The 23,562-nt window shown below is 32.8% G+C and overlaps 1 protein-coding gene across 4 annotated transcripts; it reads right to left on the reverse strand.

Annotated features, from left to right (window-relative positions):
• Nucleotides 1-475: 475 nt before the first annotated feature.
• Nucleotides 476-23,518, reverse strand: LOC110994026 (protein numb). Of its 4 annotated transcripts, none has more exons than XM_022260497.2 (7): nt 23,180-23,518; nt 8,419-8,694; nt 7,223-7,374; nt 5,055-5,266; nt 3,970-4,213; nt 3,118-3,298; nt 476-2,564 (listed from the first exon to the last, which is right to left on the reverse strand). In XM_022260497.2, exons 2-7 carry the CDS (start codon nt 8,623-8,625, stop codon nt 2,340-2,342), a joined length of 1,221 nt encoding a protein of 406 aa, XP_022116189.2. In that variant the 5' UTR covers nt 8,626-8,694; nt 23,180-23,518; the 3' UTR covers nt 476-2,339. The 4 variants fall into 4 exon arrangements, with proteins under 4 accessions (XP_022116189.2, XP_022116188.2, XP_022116186.2 ...); XM_022260496.2 differs by lacking the exon at nt 23,180-23,518 and adding an exon at nt 20,735-21,107; XM_022260494.2 differs by lacking the exon at nt 23,180-23,518 and adding an exon at nt 15,433-16,368.
• Between the last annotated feature and the right edge of the window lie 44 nt (nt 23,519-23,562).

Genomic DNA, 23,562 nt, shown 5'->3' on the forward strand with positions numbered 1-23,562 from the left:
TTTTTAATTATTTAAGCTATTCTTAGTATTAAGCAAAATTTTAAATCACTCTTAATCTCTAGAAGCACATCAGATGTAAAACCGTTTATAAGGCACTGATGTGAAAATTAAGACTGGAGTTTTCCCTCTAAGATCGACATATGTAAGGAGAAGTAAGAAGATAAGTAATAATAATCCTGTTCATGATGAAATAAAACAAGGGTTACTAACCATAATATGTATTTCTTTATAATATTTGAACTCTCATTACCTAAAATATCTACATACATAAGAGTTGGTATGTACATAATATAATTTAGCCAAAGATAAATTCAGAAAAATATACAGTGTTATGTTCCAACAACTAATTTCGATATAACAATTGCAATTAAGTACAGTACGACTATCCACTTATTAAAAATATATTTTACATGAAAAATGTCGAAAATAAAGTAGGACAGAGAAGTAACCTTAATATTTTGTTATGTTATGTATGTATACATTTACATAAACATTTTTTCATATACCTTTAGATATTTATCGTTCATCTTCTGGACAAATAGGTTTTATATCACTTTAATTCATTAATTTAAAAATCGAATAAAATTTACGTAATTAAACTCAAATCTAATCTGTTCAATATGTTCTCTATGGCGTTTGACAGTTTTGACAGATCAAGATTAGATATTATGACACTTAATGACGCCTTTAACAAATATTTGAAAACATATATTTATGCTCAAACATCTAAAGACGGCTTCTGTACACATGCAGAATTTTACAAATCCTTAATATCACAATTATTTGTAAAATTTTGAACTATTTTATGGGTTAAAACGCATCAAGCGTTCATCTACTAAAGTCATTTGTACTAATAACATGACTGCACAATAAATAATGTTATAGACACCGAGTGCAATACATCAATGTGCGATAAAATTTTCGTATATTTGCTATTCCCTACATAATACGTACAAAAGCAGTGCTGGCGTGAGAATAAAAGTCGGTCCAACTGTCGGAATGTAAAAACTCAAAAATCCTTGTGCAGTGTTTGTTGTGCTCCGTCATTAAAATCGCGACATTGCCATGTAAAAACTTACGCAAATAACAATTACTAATCGTTAACCGAATTTACAGTTAATTAACAAAAAACAAAACAACATTAAAAATCACACCGAGTTATCATTTACAGTTTGATCGTCTCATGTCAGAAATAAAAAAAAATAACAAAGATTCACACAATTCTACAAATGTACAATTATATACAAACAGAAAAAAATATATCCAAGTACGTATAACAAGCAAACACGAATACTGCATTTTATTTGTTCCGGATCGAAGGACCAATACTGCCCTCGCAGTGCTCTATCTAAGTGCACATGCAAGCAGAGTGCTCTTCAACGATGCGTTAAGTACTAAATCCATAATTATTTAATTCTCAAGTTCAGCCCGTAGCCTAAGTATTCTAGAGGATATCACGTCAAATGTGCGTAGACGCATCACATTTTAAAATGTTATAAATCATGTCAAAAAGTAAGTACTGAAATAAATCGTAGCAAACAATCGATTATGTAAAAAGAGAATATAAAAGAGTATACGCTGCGACGCGGACGTAAACATTCGTAGGCTAGGAACATATTCGGCGTTTAAGTACATCTTAAGTAATTGATTTTGTACGAAATCTTCGCCTAGACGAACTGAAATAAGTACGATCCACGAAAAAATAACCACTTATTTTAATAAAACTACAGAAAATTGATTTTGTGGCAGTCAATTTAAAATTGGACAGATTTCACCGAGTGCAAAATTAATGATCATAGATTATTATTTTTATATTAAATTGCGATAGAGGTACTCGTCCCGCCGTAATTAGGACTATCCCATAATATTATAAATGTGATCGTGCGATTGTTTCGTAAAGCTAGTGTAAAATTGCGCTCAACAAAATCAAATTTAAAAGTCGGCGCACGCGCATGTCACGTGGTGAAAGTAAATTCTCATTGATATCTAATTAAATCAAGATATATTTTAAATACGTTATATTCATTAAAGAAAACAAATTAAGCGCAATATTAAGTTAGCGCAGTTAAGTTCTTCTCATATGTCAATGTTTTAGATTTTGTACATGACCATAGACTATTGTATCGTGACATAATACATTTTTAAATGTCAAACGGGATGCCGTTAACATTTAATGCAACAGCTTATAAATTCAACATTCGTGATAGCAATATATATTTATCTATGTGTGTGTTATCATGTCATCCTCATGTATATCATCCTCATATACTCTCGCTTACCATAAACTTTTGTCTATGGCTTTTATAGAAGAGGTGTTCGTGGCAATTAAGCGTCACCAATTAGAGTGGTGCTGGAGTAAGGAAAGGGTTGGTTGTGGCATGTCCCGCGAAGGAAGCGGCTCGTCCGCCGGCAGACAAGGGCGGAGCCCGGGCGACACGCCCCAGCCACGCCTCGGGATGGGGCAGAGCACCCACCGCTGCGGGTACCGGCTCCTCCGTGAGGGCCCGGAGCCCAAGAGACAGCTGCTGACACATTTCAGCCACTGGGTCAGATTCGACCGCGTCCTGGAAGAGATAATTGAAATAAATAACATGTTATTCATGCCATAATTATTGGCTCATCATAAATGAGAATTTGAGGAAAAACAAATTTATGAACCTCGGAGCTCAAACTACAAAATACATTTAGCTAAATCCTTGTAATTAAAACAGAAGAAATTAATAAATTACTTTGACATACTGGGATTGCCTGGAAGAAATCGCTTGTTAGCGAAAACGCGGACCGTTACTTAATAACTTATGTAACCTGCTTTATATATGTATGTTTTTGTACAAGGTAAATTGTAAATAAATAAATAAAATAAAACATAGTTATTTTAAAATTTAAGTCCTATCATATCAATTCACATCTCTCAAACAATTAATTTAAAAACCGTTTATTTGAATATAATTAAATAAATAAATAACGTATCTTCGCATAACACATGTATTAGTATAAACACTCTAAAATCTAAATGGCTGAACCGATTTTGATGAAATTTACTGTTAGATTTACTAACACATATGAACTGGACGTCTGTAGGGTAAGTAATCATAAATTCAAATATAGTTTACAAACCTCTATAGCTTCAATATCATTAGGTGCGGGCAGCGCAGGCAAGGCGGGCAACGTGGGCAAAGCGGGAATGGGCGGGGCGGGCAAAGGCGGGGTGGCGGGCGAACCGAGCCCCAATCGTTGTCGCTCAACTGTTGACGGTAGCTCACTGATTCGTAGCGACATCTGGCGCTTGAATGGAGAACTGAAAGAAAATATTTTTGATAAATTTTTCTATAGAGGTAAAAAAATCACCAGCGGTACAGCCCCATATGGATCATGGCCTCAAACTGCATTTTTCTTGGATTTTCTATTCTTTATAGAAATATATTCGAACAAAAATTCTTTGTTTTTAATTAATTAAATTTTCGAATTCATGACTAAGTTAGAGCACGTTTAAACTACAACATCAACAGTATTATTAAAAACAAAGTTATTAATTAATTGTAGAGTAAACTACTGTACTTTTATTTAAAGAGCGGAAATTTTAGTGAAAAATTCCAGTATGACAGACTCATTTGACCACATCATACTTTGTACTAAATCTGTATACGTTACAAACTCTTTTATTTAAACTGTATCACAATTTAGGTAAACATAAATGTTACAAATACAATTAAAATAATTTAAATTTAAAGCCCACCGTTGACACAGGAACCGTACAAAAAAATACTTTGAGTATTTGTCTACGGCTTTTTACATTTAAGAATATTAATTTGTTTCAGGAAAGTACACATTTCCAAATACATATTTAATTTAAGAGTTCCGTCTCAATTTCTAAAAAGCAACACATACACAAAAAACCTAGCACACACATTATTCTGCAAATAATATAAAATATAGTCAGCCTTTATACCATAGCATTCCACAACTAACCATACATACTTGTTATTGAGATGAGCGAAGCCGCGGAATGAGCCCTGTCTCTCCAGCAGATGTGGGGCAGCGTGGGGGCGCTCCACTGCGAAGGGGTTGTGGGGCGCGGGGCGTTGGCCCTGGGGCACGACGGGGGCTATTGGCACTGGGGCAGGGCTCGGTGTCTTTGGAGTGGGGGGCGTGGCCAGGGGAGCCGGAGTCATCGGCGGACCGGCGTCTGCCTCTGATACGCGACGACCGATCACTAGAAAATATTTTAAAACACATTGAAACTAAAATATATTCGTTTATTTATAGATTTATTTAAAAGGCACACTAGCAAAACATATACAAACACATACCATACACACATACAAAACAAGATGCATGCATGTGCATCAACATTTAGAGAGAAACATTAAACTGATAAAGAGAAAATAACTTAAACATTAAAAGGAAGAAAAAAACTAGATTAAAAATTACAAATGTGCAATTTAAAAATATATAAAAAAATTATTGTGTCATATCACTACATATTATAAAACAAAGTCGCTTTCTCTGTCCCTACGTCCCTTTGTATGCTTAAATCTTTGAAACTACGCAACAGATTTTGATACGGTTTTTTTAATAGATTGTTAGTTGTAGAGTGATTCAAGAGGAAGGTTTATAAGTATAATAACATCCATTAAATAGTGGAGAAGTACTGTTATTTTTGAGGTTTCTAAGGTGATGTCGTAAATAATTAATTTTTTTCCGCTTACATTGCAAACGCAAGCTGAACCCTACGAGTTTTATCAAAATAATGTACTAAGTATTGTACACATTGAAAAGGTCTACTGAAAAATCCGTGATGGTATATGTCTATCTCTTATGGATAACCCATATTTTTATATACAACGTTCACAGATTTTCTGTAGTGTATTTAGTATCAGCATTGCACCCGTGCGAAGCCGGGGCGGGTTGCTAGTATGAAAAAAATCCCTAGCAATTGACACAAAATGACTTTTCAAGCGAACCAGCAATGATTCAAACATTAAGAACACGGCGTATAAAACAGGGTCCTAAACCACGTCCTTGTTCGACTAACCTAAATGACAAATACATACCCGACTTCCGGAAGGATCCTTGCCGCGTAAAGGCATGTGAAGCGGCATCTATGCTCATAGACACGGCGCACTCCTTATCCCGGCGTTGCTTGCGCTCCAGGCACGCTGCGAAGGCGCAACCCACTGCGTGCGAAAGTCTCTCGCCGCTGTCACGCGACGCCAGGAACCCGTGACACATCCAGCGACGCGTCGTTCCATCCCGGCAGATATAACTGAAATTATAGATACAGAATTGACAACACTGTAACAGGAATGCGGTAAGTTGTTTTGTTTTGTAAAATTTTCCTCATAAAATCTTGCAGCGCAGTTGCTAGTTATAATGAATTGAATCTTTATCTTTCGCTCCACGAATAAATATGGAAGGAATGATGCCAGCGTTAAAAGTACTCTATCGCAGGGACCAAAGTTTTTCAAGTTGTTTATATCTTCGATTTATTAATTTTTGATTATAAATAATTAATATTAGTTATTATTATACTATCTATCTAGGTTACGAATATTGTATATATTTGATACTAATAAAATTCTGTTATATCTGCCGTTGTCAAACAAATACCAAAATAAATCATATTCTATACTTTATAGAACCACATAATTACATTATGTGGTTAAATATAAAATATTTAATGAAATCGCTAGTAAGAGTTCTCAACGAAACTATGTGTTGTAATTCAATTATATTTTGGCTGCATAATACTCGCCATGATTGAATAAGAACGAAATTAGGCAAAAGTTAGAGGTGACTCTATTTTTTTTCCTATCAAGAAATTTATATTGTGTTTTTAACAAGTCAACCATTGAAAACTTAGTCAAACTGAAACTCAAAATATCTTTATTCATATAGTTAAACAAGTACATTTATGAACGTCATTTTTTAAAATTAATTGTAAATTTACATTTACTATATACCAGTTCATACCAGTTCGCAAGTCAAGGCCGTAGAGCGGGCAAGAAGAACTGGCAAGAAACTTACCGCCACTATTTTCAATCGCCAAGTTTTTAATTCAATCCCAAGGATAAGGATCATTTAAGTATTCGTCACATCTATAAAAAGCTTTATTGATTAATTTACTTTTAACGAGGGCTTTGAATTTATTTAGTGATAATTCTCTAATTTCACTTGGAAGTTTGTTGTAAATAAAAAATGTGTAGTGAAAATATATTTATTGTTTTTAATTCAAGCACTTAGATAAAATCTAATCTGCGATGAGTAATTCGGTTAATGCTCAATCTAAAATTGACGAAGAAAAGTGGACTTTGTAATATACTATTATTCCAAGCAATTGTTGATTACAAAATTGCACCAAGCATTATAATATGCAAAACACGGCTGTGAGCTAAATTAGCTTAGCTTATTTGTTATTTAATACTATTCAACTAAGCACGATTAAATGCATACTAACGAGTATTAGGGCACTCAGAGTCGGGACTTAGCGTGTCAAATCCAATACGTTTACTAAGGCTTCGGTTTAAGACGTAATCCAAGACATAAAGGCGGGTCTCGAATTACATTTAATGCTGACATAAACGAGATTCCTATGATATTACTATTTTATCGCTTTTTGGATTATATAACTGTTCGATATTTGTTAGAGAGCGCAAGTCACAAGAGACAAGGTCGATGTCTACGTCAGGTCTAATGTTTAATTGAATGGAATCGACGGGATCGATCTCAATCATGCCAAACAGATATTCATATTTAGATTGAAGATCTTGTGGTATTTATAATATCGTGCTGTGTGCTATGTCACTTATATGTTTCAAGTTGATTTATTGATTATGAATATAGATTAAGAAACAAAAATACTAATTAATTCAGGTTTTAATTGAATAATTTTCACGATTAATTGGCACGATTGTTCGTTCACGAATTTTGCAAACGTTTTTGACTAAACTACTTAACTTACTTTGAATAAACGTATTTTGATTTGTATTATTAAGTTTCAATAAAATTCTAAAGAATGATGTGCTGTAATCTTACTAATTTTTTGATTATTTCAAACGAAAAACAAATTTTCGTAATCTTCCTAAATAATATGATAAATCTTCAAACGATGTATTGTAACATTTAATATAAAATAATTTGTATTTTTATCGCTTTCAATGTCGTAAAATAAAAATCAATAAGTGAACAAAAGAAACATCAATACAATAGAAACGTCATCTACCTGAATCCCCGTTCGTGATTCCTATCTGGGGCACAAAAGGACACCTTCTCAATAGTCTGGTCTACTATGAGTCCCTTCGTCTCTTCTTCCACTACCCTGAGGCCATCTCCACTGACATGCAGCACCGCTCTTACGGGACGACGACGTGAATTCTGAAAAATTGCAAGTGTTCTTAAGAAATACAATTTATTTACAATACATATTAACATTTATATCAAAAATATATATATTCTACCATTAGAACCAGTTCTCCTGTATACGATTATTATAAATTGATGTTATTTTAAAATATATTCTTAAAACTGTTGGGGAGTAAGAAATATGGAATATTGTTACATTTGAAAGCAAGAATTTGTATATTGTGATAGAAAATTATAGATTGCAAATGTTTTAATTTGATTATTGAATTAAAAGACGTGTAAAATTAAGAAATAATCTTTGCCCGCCACATTACATATCTTCTTATCTTAAACATTTTAAGTTACAAGCAAATATTCTATCAAACTTACAGTAAATATAAGATTAACATAAAAAAATACATTTATCAAAAGGAAGAATTTGGAGATTATGTACCCTATAGGGGCTTATATACGCTTTTTTGGAGCTTTTTAATCTTAAATGAAATTCTCATAACTAGCACAACCAAATCTCTGGATGGGTTCCGTTCATACTGTTGTAATCGAAAAGACTTAAATTATCTTAATTAAGTTATTTTTAGAATATTACGTTGAAAAATAAACAGAAAAAATTTCTATAAGGATACTCAATAATTGTATTAATTAAAAGCGTTGAGGAAACTGTTCACGGCTATTCGAAGTAATTTTGATTTAGTATTACGAAAAGATAAATTTGTTTTCTATTGTTAACAAGGTTACCATTACCTGGGAATTATTTTATCTTTAATGAATTTTGCCTCAGATCGAAAGAGAATTGTGTGATACCAATACATATTTCAACAAGCATGTCTTACAGCATCGTTCAATAATTGAAATAAAAAAAATCATATATAATATGTAATTATAGGACAGAATAAATTGAAACAAAATTAATTATTATATTTAATGTATGAAAACTTAATTTACATTTCAAATTATATAAAGATTTCTTAACCGAATCTTCCAGTATCGTTGTCATCCTTTGACAATCACAACAGTACTAATAACATACAGTAATACAATAAGAAACTCGCAACTCACCCGAAGCACCTTCAGCGCCTCTTCGCAGACCTGCATACCCCGTGACTCGAACACCTCAACACAGCCGAGGTACTTCACCGGGAAGGTGCAGGTACCGGCTCGGACGGCTGCCTCATCCGCGTGCCATTGGTGCGGCCTCGCCGATTCCGGCGGGCTGCCTTTACGCCGGCGGAATGATTCCCGGAACGACCGGCGCAGACGCTCCATGCCTGCGCGCGGCGGGGACAACGCGCCAGTTGCGCGTGCCCGCCGCACAGAGCCGCGCACTGAAGACTTCTGTAAAGCACAGATCATTGTTTAAACAGAGAAACTAAACTATACAAAGAATTGTAGCCTAGTGGCTGCAGCATGCGACTCATTCCTGAGATCGTAGGTTTGATTACAGACAGACAGATATTACATTCATCATCAACAAAACACACACAGATAACCAAACCAATTTACGATAATCAAAAAAGAAATGAGAGATATCAAAAACAATGTAAAAATCCCCTTTTCCCATTCGGTTCGTTTCAAATGTTGTGTCGTTATGCGTGTGTGCGGTGGCTGTAATTAACTCTGGCTCATTATTCTGAGGAGCAGAATGTTCCACAGCTCTGGTCCTTTTGCCAAAGACCACCATTATTACCAGCTGTACACTATGGACTTTTTTCTATGTGCGCATATAACATCCGCTCGAACGGCGAAGGAAAACATCGCGAGGAAGCCGGCTTGCCAGACTCACATTTTTCCCTATTAGATTGACAAATAATCATGTAACTGATACAGAACTAAGTCCTTTAATACAAACATCGACGTTATTTTATCTAAGTCTAATCAGTGCATGTAAGGTTTCTGAATCAACGGGATGCTTTTACAGAGGATATTATTTTCACTTTATATACACGTACATACGTAACAAAACAATAAATGTTATGAAATGCTAAATCGAGTGCCTATTATATTGTTGGCGAGACTCGGACGATTAAAGTAATCGACACGCTTTTAAATCTAAGAAAGCTTAACTAAGCAAAAAGCCTTGGCTCGTACAAGTATCATACTTCTCTGTAATTTTATATTATTCCGTTTCATAAAACGTACGAATAACAATTCGCGGGATTCGTACATTGAGCCTGACTTAGCAAAATGTACCGCCTAGGCAAGTAAACTGATATTTGTAAGCGTTAAAGGTTTTTTATAAATTAAATTACCTTTTTTATATTACTCCACGTCCACAATATATTCTTTACTTTTTACGCTATGGAGCTTGATTAGTAAAAGTATTGTTAACAAAAACTAGTTTAATCAATATAAACCTGCAATGTCTATCTCAGCACGCACAAAAATTTAAGTAATAAAACACGAACTTTCAACTTTCGTTCACTGAGATGAGCAAACATAATGGTGTACCGTAGGTGTGATCACCAAATAAAGCTTTCATAGTGAAACTCATGTGAATGTGAAAGTTATAGCACAACGACTTAACCGTTCTCGTATCCATACAACATATATCCTACTCATACTACACATTTGTAATTAACAAAAATGTCCACCGTTAATTTTTATTTAGACCTGGAACTTACGCTCTAACAAATCTTATACTCCGATCTTGCAACCGACAATAGTAGATGGATTTAAAACTCATCACCAACTATCTCAATTCAAGTTTGTAATGAAAAAATAATAATGGCGTGTTGTACTCCGGCATTTGATACACCCGGTGGTAAATATATATATTCTTTTATTATGTAACAGGAAGTAAAAGGTTTGCGTTGTGCGTTGCTGGCCTTTTAAGTTTTGGTACGCTCTTTTCTTAAAGGGCCCTAAGTCGAATCGGTTCGGACAGACTTCAGTAGCCAGCTAACGATAGAGGTGGTGCGCGGCAAAAATTGCCTTAAGAAATTCTCATAACAGTATAATATACATAACTTGATTGGTAATATAAATATGTATGTGACAGCTATATAGAGCTGTGGTGCAACTATCAAATTTATATTCTTTATTTTCTAACATTTCCGTGTACCTTGGGAGAGCCCAATCTCTTTAATTCACTGAATGTATCAATGCATTTATTATAAGTATTTTTGTTCGTGAACATAGTTTCATTTCATTTTTGTATTCTGCTATTACTTTTGTTAACTATATTTTACAATGTTTAGGACACAATAAAGACATAAAAATACACAATAAGAACATTTATAAAGCGTAGATATTTTGACTTAAAGAGTCAGGTATGCTGAGATGAATCATACATTTTCTGTATATTAAAACTAAAAATCGCTTCTTAAATGAGAAGGGAAGTATTTTCTGCAGTATAAATAAAATATTCTAAATCGCTTTACCTACTACAGGTACAAAACTAACATCAAAAACATCAAACATTTTTAAACTTAATTTTTTATCAAATCTAAAAATCAGCATTACATATTTCATATATTAATTTTTCTTAAACATTCAAGGCGTCTATGTTATTTATATTCTTTAACGAAGCTGGTTAACCTTGGACACTGTAGAGAATTAATAAATGTTGAATTTTACATATCACAGTGCAGTAATGTTTATTAAATGATATAATCTTCTTTAATGACATTTTCCTTTGAATAATTGTAATGTTGAGGGAGAGAACTTGCCAAGTTTCTTGCCCGTTCTTCTCAGAAAAGACCTCCTGGTGGTTTGCGAACGGATGGCGTAGTCTTGCTCTTTCGCGAATTTTGTAAACGTTTTTGACATTCATAAGCATGCCCTAAGACGCATCTAAACTGAATTAACGAATTTTGATTTGATTTTGTGTAAACTCTTAGTTAATGGTCTATATTGTTTTTTAACAATGGAATAGGGGTTAAGAAATTACGTAAATAAAATTGAATTCGTTGACCGGCGATTACATATTTGTAACACGATTTTTTTTAATATTTATGATACGGATATCAATCAATTTGCAACCATACCGCTAGTATAAGAGTAATCAAGACTTTTTGAACAGTGTGTATTCACCTCATGTCACCTTCATGTCAACGAAATGCTTTAAAAATTAAGAATATTTTTTTTACTTTATATTAACCAATCACGTATAACAAAAGAAGAATTCTAACTAAATAAATGGTAATTGAAATGAATACCATGTAATGTAATTCTGAAGAGTGCCTGCGTACCTTTGGGGCGTGACTCCGACCCAACGATTCAGGTAATCGCCACGCTTAAGAAAGCCCAACTAAGTAAAAATGTCTAACCTTGGCTCGTACAAGTACTTTCCTGTATTTTGATATTATTTCTTTTCATGAAACATACACGGGAGTGTGTTTTATTTACACTTGTAATCACGTCGCGCTGTCGCATTGATAGATTACATTTTTCGTGTTTTTAAGAATAGTACTGCAGTGGTAACTGTGTCACGATAAGATAACAATTTAACTTTATTTAGATTTGTTACAAGTTGTTGACGCTCATAGATTCTATTCGTGAATATTTTTCTTACAGCTGTTTCAAATTATGATATATTTTAAATAAAAAAATGTTTTTTAATATAAAAATAAATATTTTACGCCGACATTTATACGCCGCCCTGTATAACCAAATTGATTTTACAATATAAATACATATTCCTATTAAATTTAAACAAAAAAATCTATAAATTTTCTATAAAATAGCAAAAATAGGTTAGTCAAATCAATTTTTTTAGAACAAATTAAAAAAAAAACGATTTTTTTGTGACAAATAACAATCTTGTTAATTAATAATGGTTTTACCGGAAGTCGAGATATTAAGTACCCTAATACTACAAATCATTAATTTATACTAAGCAAAGTTCCAGTGGGATCTCTTGAATCATCACCAGGTGTGGAGCCTAAGGGTTGAGATTTCAAATCGAGACCGTATTATATATCAGTCCCGTACGTCAAAATCGAGTGAATTTTGTAAATAATTTTTTAAACTGTATAAAAGTCAGACAGCTCTAAGTGTTTGAACCTTATGCTACGATGTTATTATCCTAATCAATACAAACTAAAATTCCTAAGGCATTTAAATAAACGAATAACCGAGAAAGCATCCTATTAAAATAGAATTTAAGTTTAAGTTGCCATCATCACTGAGATATTTAAAATTCCATAGACAATATTGTAAAAAACTAACTTAACGGCCAAGTAATAAATTTAATCACTTCGAAAACCTTTTTCATAGAAGTATTAATATTCCATTCGCGTACTTAAAAACGCAGGCAACGATTGTTAGTGCTTCATTATGAATACTAATCAATTGTTAATTCCTGAATGTGTGACACATAGGCTACTATATGCAAATAAACCATTAAGTCTATCCATCTACTGTAGGAAGGTTCTATAGATAATTCACTTATTGTAATACTAGCTGACCCGGCAAACGTTTTGCCATTTATATTATTTGTAAGAAACATTTTTTTAGGTCAATAAAAATAATTGTTCAAAAGAATGATCAATGTAGGGTAATAAATTAATATTTATTAATGTAGAGAATATATTTTAAATTAGAATTCTTGCTAGTTATCTAAATATCAAAAATAAAGAATCAAAGAAATCAAATTAAAATAGGGGGTTGATTGTAAAGAGTTGAAAATTCAGGGTTATATGTATTTACTAATGCTTTCGATTATCATCGAAATTTTTAACGTTTTAGGAGACTTTTTTAAAATTTTCTTACATATAAACATTCTCCTGACAATTCTGAAGACAATAAAAAAAATTAACCCAATCGGTCCAGCCGTTCTCAAGTGATAGTCGATCATAGATACCGCATTTTATTTTTATCAAAAAATGAGAGTGGGTATGCAGGGGTGCGTGGGAGTTGGTGGGTGGATGCGTGGAATTTTGTAAGTAGATTCTTAGCTGAATGTAAAAGAACATTATCCGTTTAGTAAACTCCGTTGCCATGGAAACAAAAGAATCAAGAGAAAACGCTTGCAATTAGCGGGATAAATGTTCATAAAAGTAAAACAGCAATAAAAAAATGAAGGAACGTTAGAATTCGAAAAATAAATGAATAAACTATCTAGGTAACATTTCGCATCAAATAGTGGTAGTTTCATGTCGATACGATCAGTGGTTTAGGCGTGATTGAGCCTCAAACGAAGACCATTTTCATTATATATATATAGATTTTCATTATATATATATAGATTTAAGGATACAATAGAATGAAGAAGAATTTGGATAGTCCTAGTGTATAACATAATGACATGGACTCGTTGACAGTGTAGTTTAGTGTAGTGCATACTCAAATAAAGGCTATTTTTATTTTATTTTATTCGTATGCCTTAAATAAATTTATAAATTAACACAAAATACGTAGTAAAGGGCGGCCTTATCTCTAAGCAAAGTATACCTGCAAAGACAATGAAAGAAAACAGTGATGTATAAACGTGAGAAAAGTCTAAAACAAAAAAACAAAATATTGTTACAATTCTGGAGGATTTAAACATACATTTTTAAAAGAAACAAGAACAGCTGATAGGTCACGTTATAAGTTTATGTCTTTAACGGTGAATAAGTCGATGTTCGATTCCTGGAAGTATTCATGACGTATTTCGTCATGCAAAATCATCATGTATTTTTATTATTACTAATTTTGTTAGCAAGAAACGGTTTGCCGAGTTCAATAAAAAAGAGAGATCTAGAGTTAAAAATAGTTAAAAAACCAATAAAGTATTTTCGAAACACCCGACTCGGTTTTTAAGAAAAGAGAGTATCAATTTAAAAGGCCGGCAACACATTTGCGAGCCTTCTCGCAATGTATAGGTATCACTTAACTGAGCATTTGCTTCCTACCCGTTAGCTGCGGTAGGTAACAGAAATTTACACAGCAAATTGTATATATTATGTATATTCGTTAACCTATAACGTTCATATCTGGGTAATTTGCACAATCTTTTTTCCGATTTTAATCGGTTCGCATCCCGGGTGTAATTTAATTATTAGCACCCAGTTCAACGTAATTTCAATGGTACGTTTAGTTAATTTTAATTTACATATAGATAAATAAAAGTAAATAACGTTAAAGGTTTTTACAGATAAAAAGGTACTTAATGTTTATCATAGCACAAATTCTAGAACAAACATAACAGGATTAAAGTATTTAACAGTCTAATAAACACATGTTAATAGAACTGTCCTTGTCGTTCGTTAGTAACATGGGGTCATTTTGATGAGTGCAACAAATAGATTCGCACGATAATGTACTTAAAAACCTCAATTAAACACGTGTTCATGTTATAAGCCCTATTTCTAAAGAATATCGTGCGTAAACTACTTAATAACAAAAATAAACCTAAACTCCATAAACATTACCAATGGAAGCGTAGGAAGGGTCCGACCTTTATATTTCAAAATATCTGTTCATCATTGGAGCTACATAATCGTTTTAGTTTTAGAAACAATGATACATTTCCAAAATAACTTAAATCTGTTTTATTTCAGCGTCTTACCTAAAGAACTCATTTGTCTCTGTTTATCGCAACGTAAACACAGTTTGACAGATAGAAACAGATATGTTTTTATTTATGAATAAAGTGAGTGTCCTGCGACACGGGTAAGGCCGTTAGTTTATTTATAAAAAGTCAATTCGTATAAAACATTGTTTCGTTAAATAGGGTTAAGTGAGATATTTTAAATAATTCCCATTTGTTTCGAATTTATTAATATTATATAACATTCATTCATTCCTTTTCCAATACTATGATATGCAGACTAGTAGTTACTTACATACATATACCATTAGGAAGCTGATTTTATCTTTAAACCTAAACTAAAATTTACCAGCGATGTTCTAACAAAAAAGTTCTGCTCCAATTCGTCATTTGTTATGCAAATACGTTGCGTTGTTAAAAGTAAACTAGAATACATATTCATTGCTTTAGTGAACTATGAGGTAAGCTTAAATTAGCAATAAACTGAGATAAACGGACTGGGTCAATTGATTAAGTACAAATTAAATGACTAATTCGATATGACGAATATTAGAAATCGTAATCACATTAAATCATATACTTAAACCGATCAAACGTACCATTTTCAAATCTGGATTTTGCGCCTGGACATGATCCAGTGGTTCATGCGGTGATGATCCCTGATTGCCCATTTTGAAAAATTGTAATAACTTTCAAACAACACTATATTCACAACTTCGCCGCCCACCCCCGAATGTTCACTTTATATATCTTTAATATATTTATCATAGTAACGGTTCTTTCACAATATGCACGTGTAGTGGAGTACACTAGTTGCTCAAGCGGCTACGTCCTCCAATGACAACTGGATCCCATTCGTCGCACAGACAGATAAATTCGAAGAAGTTTAAACTCAACAAACATGGCAAAGCACAACACAAACACTACACTTCCACGAATGTTGCAACCTTGATGTTTATTCACGGATATATTTTTTACAGTTTATCTTATTTTTTCTTTTATCTAGTTACTAGGTTTATTGTCACATTAGTCTTAATTATTTTATAAAACAAAGGAAGGATGCAGGTTTAAGATGCGGTAGTCGACTCGAAATCGTGTGAATTCGTTAACAATAAAAATTTAAAAATGGGGGTCAACTTTTCCCACAAACGATGAATAAACGCAGAGAGGCGCATTGAACCCGGTACCGGGTCCGCGGGGCGAGGGGGGTAGGTAGGTAGCTGGGAACGAGTGCCGATGCCAGCTGAACGTTATTTTTTCCCACAGCATTGTTCTTCGGACCGTAGAATGTAACGATTTTTAAAATTAACACACTCTTACTTTTTAAAAATGCACTATTTGTATACGGAAAGCACTGATCTACATTTTGACTAGATAAAATAAGTAAATATTAAGAAATACGGTTGAAGGGAGCGCGCGCGCCGCGCGTGAGGCGGACAAATTTACTGTGGAGCCGAACAGAGTGGTCGGTCGCGACTCGCGGCATGCGGCGTGCGTGGATCGCGCAAACCCTGCGAGTGAAGCCCCTTCCGTCCCGTGCCTCGCCCCTCAGCCCGCCGACCGGTCCTTACTCCTTTGCATTGTCAAGATTGACGACCGGTGAGATCATCATATTAGACAAGATAGCTTTAATTTGAATTCGATGAAGTTTATAAATTATGCAGTATCCAACTTAGCGCGCCGATCACTAGTGAGCCATTTCAGACAGCTTAGAAATCTCTTGAAGTTTTCTTCAATCATTGGGTATACTTTAATGAATATGTATAGCCAATTAAATATTAGGTTCACAGGGATTGTAGTGTACCAAATGGCAAAGTTCTCACATCCGTTTGAATTGCAACAGCTGTTAAGCCGGCGCGGGCGCAGGCGGCGCGTGCGAGCGGGACGGACGCAGGTGTCACGGGAGCGCGTTTATTGGCATTTGGCATTGCGACTGATGACAATAACCAACTCCTACGATGATCCAAAGTTCCTCTTTCGTCTAAAAATATGAGGAAGTGATCAATACAAAATGCAGTGAACAGTTGAACTGATACTTTCAATTCCTTGTTGAGTCACACTCTTGAGTCATCAGAAAGAATTCCTACGGCTTTTAGTATCTAAACTTGTAAGGTAACTTGGGTAGCGAGATAACACGTTAGTCTCGTCGATTAATTGGTGTAAAGAATTTTTTTAACGTTACAATCTCTTTTTTCACAAATTTCAGGGGAGTGTGTGACAAACTCTGTTTTCAGAATCACTATTTCTTTAAAGTAAAATATTGAGATTACAATGAAAAATTTAATGTCATTGATAAATTTTATTATTTACAAGTTAATTTAACACCGTCGCGAATTTCAAATAATTTTACAAGCTATAATATGCTATACGCTAATCAATATTAATAAATCAGAACCGATACTATCACTCTCCTCATTCACATCGTAATTATTATATGGACTGTTGAGTTTTATCAATTCAACTGTTGATATGAAATCATAGAAATCTGGGTTAAGATACTAACGCCCAGTAAACGGTATTGCGACAAACTCAATAATGAGACACACACAATTTGGAAGTATAAAATTGTTTTATAAAGTACACAGTATACAGAAAAAATAAAATTATACATTTACACCCTTAAATGGTTTCACTTTCACACGATCAAGTTTCGCAAGTCTGAGAAGGGCTATTGTTACGATATTATGCTTACAAACAATAAAGAATTTTGTTTTATTAAATGCAACGTATAAAGCGTTCGTAAATTCAAATTTAGATTTCTAGAATACAAAATTCAAGATTTTTTATCAGTCCAGGAGTTTTAGCTTGATTATTATAAATCGTTAAAAATATAAACAAAAATTCAAAATGCAACTCCTCCCAAGATAAATATTTATTTTAAGAAGGAAGATAAATATTATATTAGGGAGGATATTTATATGTAAAACTTACTAAACTAAAAGGAATTTTTGATTTCCGACTCGGGATAGGTCAACATACGTTCTATAAATATTGTACAATATTTTTTATATCTATTCAATAGTTTCCACAGCGCAAGCGATGACTGATTTTTTATGGATCATTTATCACACCTTAGTTTATATTATTGCATTTTTATTAAGGATCCCTTTTTTTATATGTAAAAGTCAGTCAGTGAAGATGCAGGTTTCTAAAGGTAAAACAGTTTTTGAAATCATTGCAGTAAAATTTGTGTGAAAACATTTAAAGTCACAGTCAAAATCGTTTATTCATATAGGTTACGCAATGTTCACTTATGAACGTGAAAAAAAGAAATATACATTGAAGATAATTACAATATATTAATATATTACTTTTTTACAAATTACTAATTTTACATTTACTGCCAGTTCCCAAATCAAGGGCGTGGAACGGAAGAGAACTGGCAATAAACTCTCCGCCACTCTTTTAATCGTCAAGCGTCAAGTTTGTTTGACACAATGCTTGTACGGAGCTGGAACCACCATGTTCTACATCACATTTAATTAATAATAATAAAATAAATTAAAAAACGACTTGTCTTCTCATTACAAACATACATACATAAACACAAATGTTTCCACTTTATATATTAGTATATCGGCCTAATAAAAAAGGAATAATATATATTAGATCGACATGTTGCGTTGGCTTCAGTATAAGACAAATGTCTGCTTACATATGGCACATTTACAGTAAAAAACAGCAGGTGCATTTACACGCCCTTCCTCTGGAATCTGTATAAAGTATGACGGGATATTCGCAGTTTTTCAGAGCATATTTCGCAAACAGTACGAATAACAGTTATCACCGTCCATAAACAAAAGCGAGGACAGTGACACTGTTACGCTTTAAGCAACCATAAAATTATCCACTCTATTATTATCTGTAGTGCAGTTTCCGTCTACTTTTTTGACTACTCATAGCTACCGTTATATAATAAGATACATATAAACTTTGGTTCTTAAAAACTCAATAGTTTTCTGATACTGAAAGATGGGCTTCGTCAATTATGTCTGTTACGCAATTCGTTACAAGGCCGCATAACTATCAACTATTAGAATTGAAGTTCTTGATAGGTCATGGGAATTTAGGCACACCTACACACGTAATTTATATAAAATGACTAGGTACTAATATACCATTATTTGTATCTAAGGAAAGCATTTAAATTATAGAAACGTAATATGTATATAAACACAAAACAATTATCTGAATAAGGTAGTAGAAAAATTTGCAGTTAATAATTTTAGTAACGGTTGGATGACCATAAGAATTGATGTGATATAAAAATTAAGTGTCATGCTGCATACCAAAATCCAATCCCATACTGAAGACACTACTTTAATTGCGATCACGCAAAGTTACCGGAAATGAAGACGATACTAACAGACTTTCAATACTCGACTTACAATACATAGAAGGATGGAACAGCCAGTCGCAAGTGATCAGTCTAACAGACAACACCAGACTCAGTGAAGATTTGATTTCTTGCCGCGTGGTTATATATCAGTGATCAAAACGGCGCAATACGGCGACAAAGCAATGACTGCTTGGACAATGTTCAGTTGGAGGAGATTGTACAATGGTAGAGGAATGGAGAGCGCGGAAGATTCGAGAGTGGAACTGCCAGCTGACACAAGACAACTTGTTTACAATGTTTACGTCTACTTCAATCGGCGGCCAGGAAGAACCGCAAGGACGTCAATAACAAAGACGGCGAGAGCGACAATGCTACCTCGAGACATCGTAGCGGATATAATACGGGACAAGTATCAGGAGCAATTATAAGTTCCGACGGTATGTTTAAAACAGATTCAGCCAGAAGGCACGGAATATTCATGACTGATAAAGTTGAAGGCGATATAGAAATGCTGTACAAAGCAGCGGTGTAACTGGATAATAAAAATCAAGATAGCCATATAAATTTTTGTTAGCATAATCTTAAGCAAATTATGTTATACGATTATTACTTTATGTATCAATTATGACTGAAACAACCTTATCGCAAATTGTAAATAGTGGAATTCTAACTGAACTCTGCAAACGTTGGATTATGACCCGTATTCTCATACAATTTGAGCACAAGCGTTTTGAGCATTATGTCTTCAAAGACGCGGGACGGAAAGATAAATCTTGACATGTTTTGGTCTTTACGTTCTAGAAGCGGCAACGCTTGTCAGTTTTAAGGCTATCGTCTTCTGCGTCAAATATTTGTATGAGAATTCTATTGCGCGTAAACAGCGATGCCGCTCTCAGATTTTTCATATGACACTATCAAAGAAAACTCCAGTTATTTTATGAATTAACATCAGTCTTATATAGGATTATTATAAGTCAAACCTCAAAGCAGGTTTTATTCCATGTGAGCATTAGATTGTAATGTGGTAATTTAAATTATAATAGATATCGACCGATATCTCTATTTGTAGGCCAAATATCAGATTGCATATCTAAGTCTGGTTCTGAGTGCTTGATTATCTGCTGTATAATTCATAAAATATTTAATAAAATGTAAGCGAGTCTTCTACTTTGAATTTTGCTGTATTGTTTTAAATATATAATTTTATTTAACGTTAGTACGTTGTTGATCTCATATAATAAACTTAAAATCGGATTATACGTCTCTCAATACAACTTTTCCTGTTTAAAATGACTTCCATTATGACTGGGTCGACTAAAAGTTTAAATTATTGCTATTCTTTATACGCTTTCAAGGATACGAAGGCTTAATTTTGTCGGAATAATTACATTTATATGGCATTTTTTATGAGCTTTATCAATGTATTGAAACGAATGTTATCAAAATTGCATTATTCTACACACAAAAAGATTATAAATCATTATTTAAACGAGAGAAAAACTAAAAATTGTTTTATATGTACAGAAAGTTACAGCATCATAAAAACAAAATGCAATACTTACTGATCTCTAAATCCCTTATGACAACTTAGCTATACACATCACACGGAACATATGGTCTACTGAATGTACCCATTCACGAGCATCAACAAAGCGACTGGCGCAAACCCCTCTCACTTTTCTGGATATAAAGTGCCTTGAAGTACGCTTATCTGTATCATATATTTAATATGTATATTGGCAGTTTGTGCCAAGTGCGAAGACGCAGTCTTGTAGTTACGCGTCTGATTGCTCCACAACACTGACTATTTCAGGCGAACAAGTGAAACACCGGTACATTCTGATTCACACGGAACGTTTCAACACTGGCAGCGAAGGTTACGCCAACTTCAGCTGACTTTACTAAATATAGGACAAGCTTCGTAGTCCAGAATCCTACTTAAATTAACAAGAAACTGCTATTCGATGTAATCATTATAATTTTTTTTGTCACATGAATTAAAATTCAATAAAGCGGATTTTTTTTAATTCAACGCTCACGATTGTCCAGAATATAATAATATTAGAGGTCGAATGTAAAATTAAATTACTTTTAATAGTCGTAAGTTTATCGTCACTTAAAATAAAACTTAATAATTTTATCTACAAGTTACTACTAAATTTGCAAAATCTTTTCAATGTCAAGAAATTCAATTCTAAATCCTGTGTACTTAAGCATTGATAATAATTATTTATCTTTAGTCAACATAGTGATATAGTGTGCAATAAACACATAGGATGTCGCACTATGTACATTACATTTCCGAGATATTTTCTGAACATAATTATATGTTTTTATATCAATTATTAAAAAGAAAATCAATAACTTTTCTTTCATAAACAAGTCTGTGTGTAAAAGTTATTCACATTTATGACTTAACGTAATTGTTTCGCTTCGAAAGACAGACTGCGAATCACATTCTGACCTAGCTTGGGAAATCTTAAAGTGATCAGTTAAACCTATACTAACATATTTTAAAAAGACATCATCAAAAATTCTTTTTTAACAAACATCAAATTATTCCTCATTACGAATTTTTTTCACATCTTAACAGCGATTTCAAGTGCTAATTGTAATATAAAAATAAATAAATAAAAAGTGCAATGAACAAGTACGGAATTTAATTTTTAAAACACCTCGTGCGATGTCACAAGCCTTGACATTTCAGCCTTTGAGGTTTAATTACCGTAAGACTACCTGCCCTACAAGACAATACATATTGTTAGATTGTACCCAGATATTCCGGACAATTAGAAAGAACTTTATTTGGACAAAATAGTGTTAAATTTTCGTTGTATACATACTGGAATTTTAGTAAATTTAAATTGGAAGAATCATTCAGAAACACAAATTAATATGTAAATCAAATTGAACTAGTTAAAACTGTTTCTAATTACTAAATATGAGTAATGTATGCTATATATAACAATATGCTGATATTTATGATGTTTTTATTTTGGATTACTTAACCTATTGAAAAATGCCAACTCTATAAAAACTATGTTTGATCATTTAGATTGCATACTATTGGCAGTCACTCATGTAAAATTGAGTAAATTACATTGTATATCACTAAATGGATTCATAATATTATTGTTTTTTATATTGTATGATATCATTTACCGAATTATTATTTTATTTGACTTTTTATGCATTTCTTTAACTTATTCTAAAAGCCATAATCAAATTCGCAAATTATACTTCTTAATTATTATGTAAGTTTTATGGTTACAGAATATTAATAATACAACAGAATATTAAAGTCACAAGGTGACTTAAAAAAAACAACAGTAATCTTAAAGTTTTGTAGACAATTTAAGTCTGAACATAGACGCTGTGATTGGATTTGTTTTTAAGTGATCTTATGTGAATTTATGTGATCCATGTTCAGATGTTATTAGTGGCAATAGAAACAATTATTATTATGTACGGCAAAAAAATTATATTAAGACAGTAAAGATATATATTGTAACATAACAGGAAATCTAGTTAAATTGTTAATACTAATTATGTAGTACAGGATAAATTATAACTTTTGGAAAAGAGCTAAATAAACGGACTATGCAATATGACTACAGGATTATAATTTACAAAGAATATTTTTTGATCATTTTTTTTTAAATTAACAGTCACAATGAAGCTATCATGCAATACCAAATCTGGCAACAAAGTGATCCATCAGAGTAAGCAACATGTGTATTAATGAAGAGTACATATTAAAACTGTCTCTTGCTGGCCATTTGCAGTAGAAATTCCAAACTATATTTATAAAAAATTAACCAGTGGGCATTTTAAATTTGTTACAAAATGAATATATGCGCTGAATATATAAAATAGGATATATTCTTCAATTTATGCCTCAAACTTAAAAATGTTAATTTAAACTGATTGATCTGTTTGAAAAAAGTCGGAAGAAGAACGTGTTATAGAAAATTTCTATCGAGGTTTAATGAAACAAGTCGACTTACCAATCATAAAACGATTTCACATCAATTGCAGCTGCTATGCACATAGTTTTAACTGTTATATTAATAAAGCAAATGTCTCTGTCGCTCGGCTAAACGTATTTGAAGAGATAACAGAACCGAAATTAAGAAAACACCCCATTAGCTTTATTGATTTCTAAAAAAGTATGGTTTTAGTATTGATAATTGACGACTTCTTTATTTAGTTACCAATAATTCATATCAAACACAATTGTTTCAAGTTTTAATCAGAAAAAAAAACTACTTTTTAATAATTATGGGAAAGACCTGACCGAAAGAATACTGAACAGATTTTGCAGAATTTTTAGTAAATGTTTTTTCTAGTTTCCTTAGGTATACAATTGTCATCTGTTAACTGTCAATCT

This window comes from Pieris rapae, chromosome 10 (genome assembly GCF_905147795.1).
Source record: "Pieris rapae chromosome 10, ilPieRapa1.1, whole genome shotgun sequence".
In the NCBI taxonomy this organism is placed as follows: Eukaryota; Metazoa; Arthropoda; class Insecta; order Lepidoptera; family Pieridae; genus Pieris; species Pieris rapae.

What these genes read in the sequence shown, in the direction of transcription:
- LOC110994026 (XM_022260494.2), bottom strand. Translation starts at nt 15,504, where the DNA reads ATGGGCAATCAGGGATCATCACCGCATGAACCACTGGATCATGTCCAG. An exon ending in AGGCGCTGAAGGTGCTTCGG is followed by an intron (nt 7,375 to 8,418) that starts GTGAGTTGCGAG and finishes GCAATTTTTCAG; the next exon opens with AATTCACGTCGTCGTCCCGT. An exon ending in AGGATCCTTCCGGAAGTCGG is followed by an intron (nt 4,214 to 5,054) that starts GTATGTATTTGT and finishes AATATTTTCTAG; the next exon opens with TGATCGGTCGTCGCGTATCA.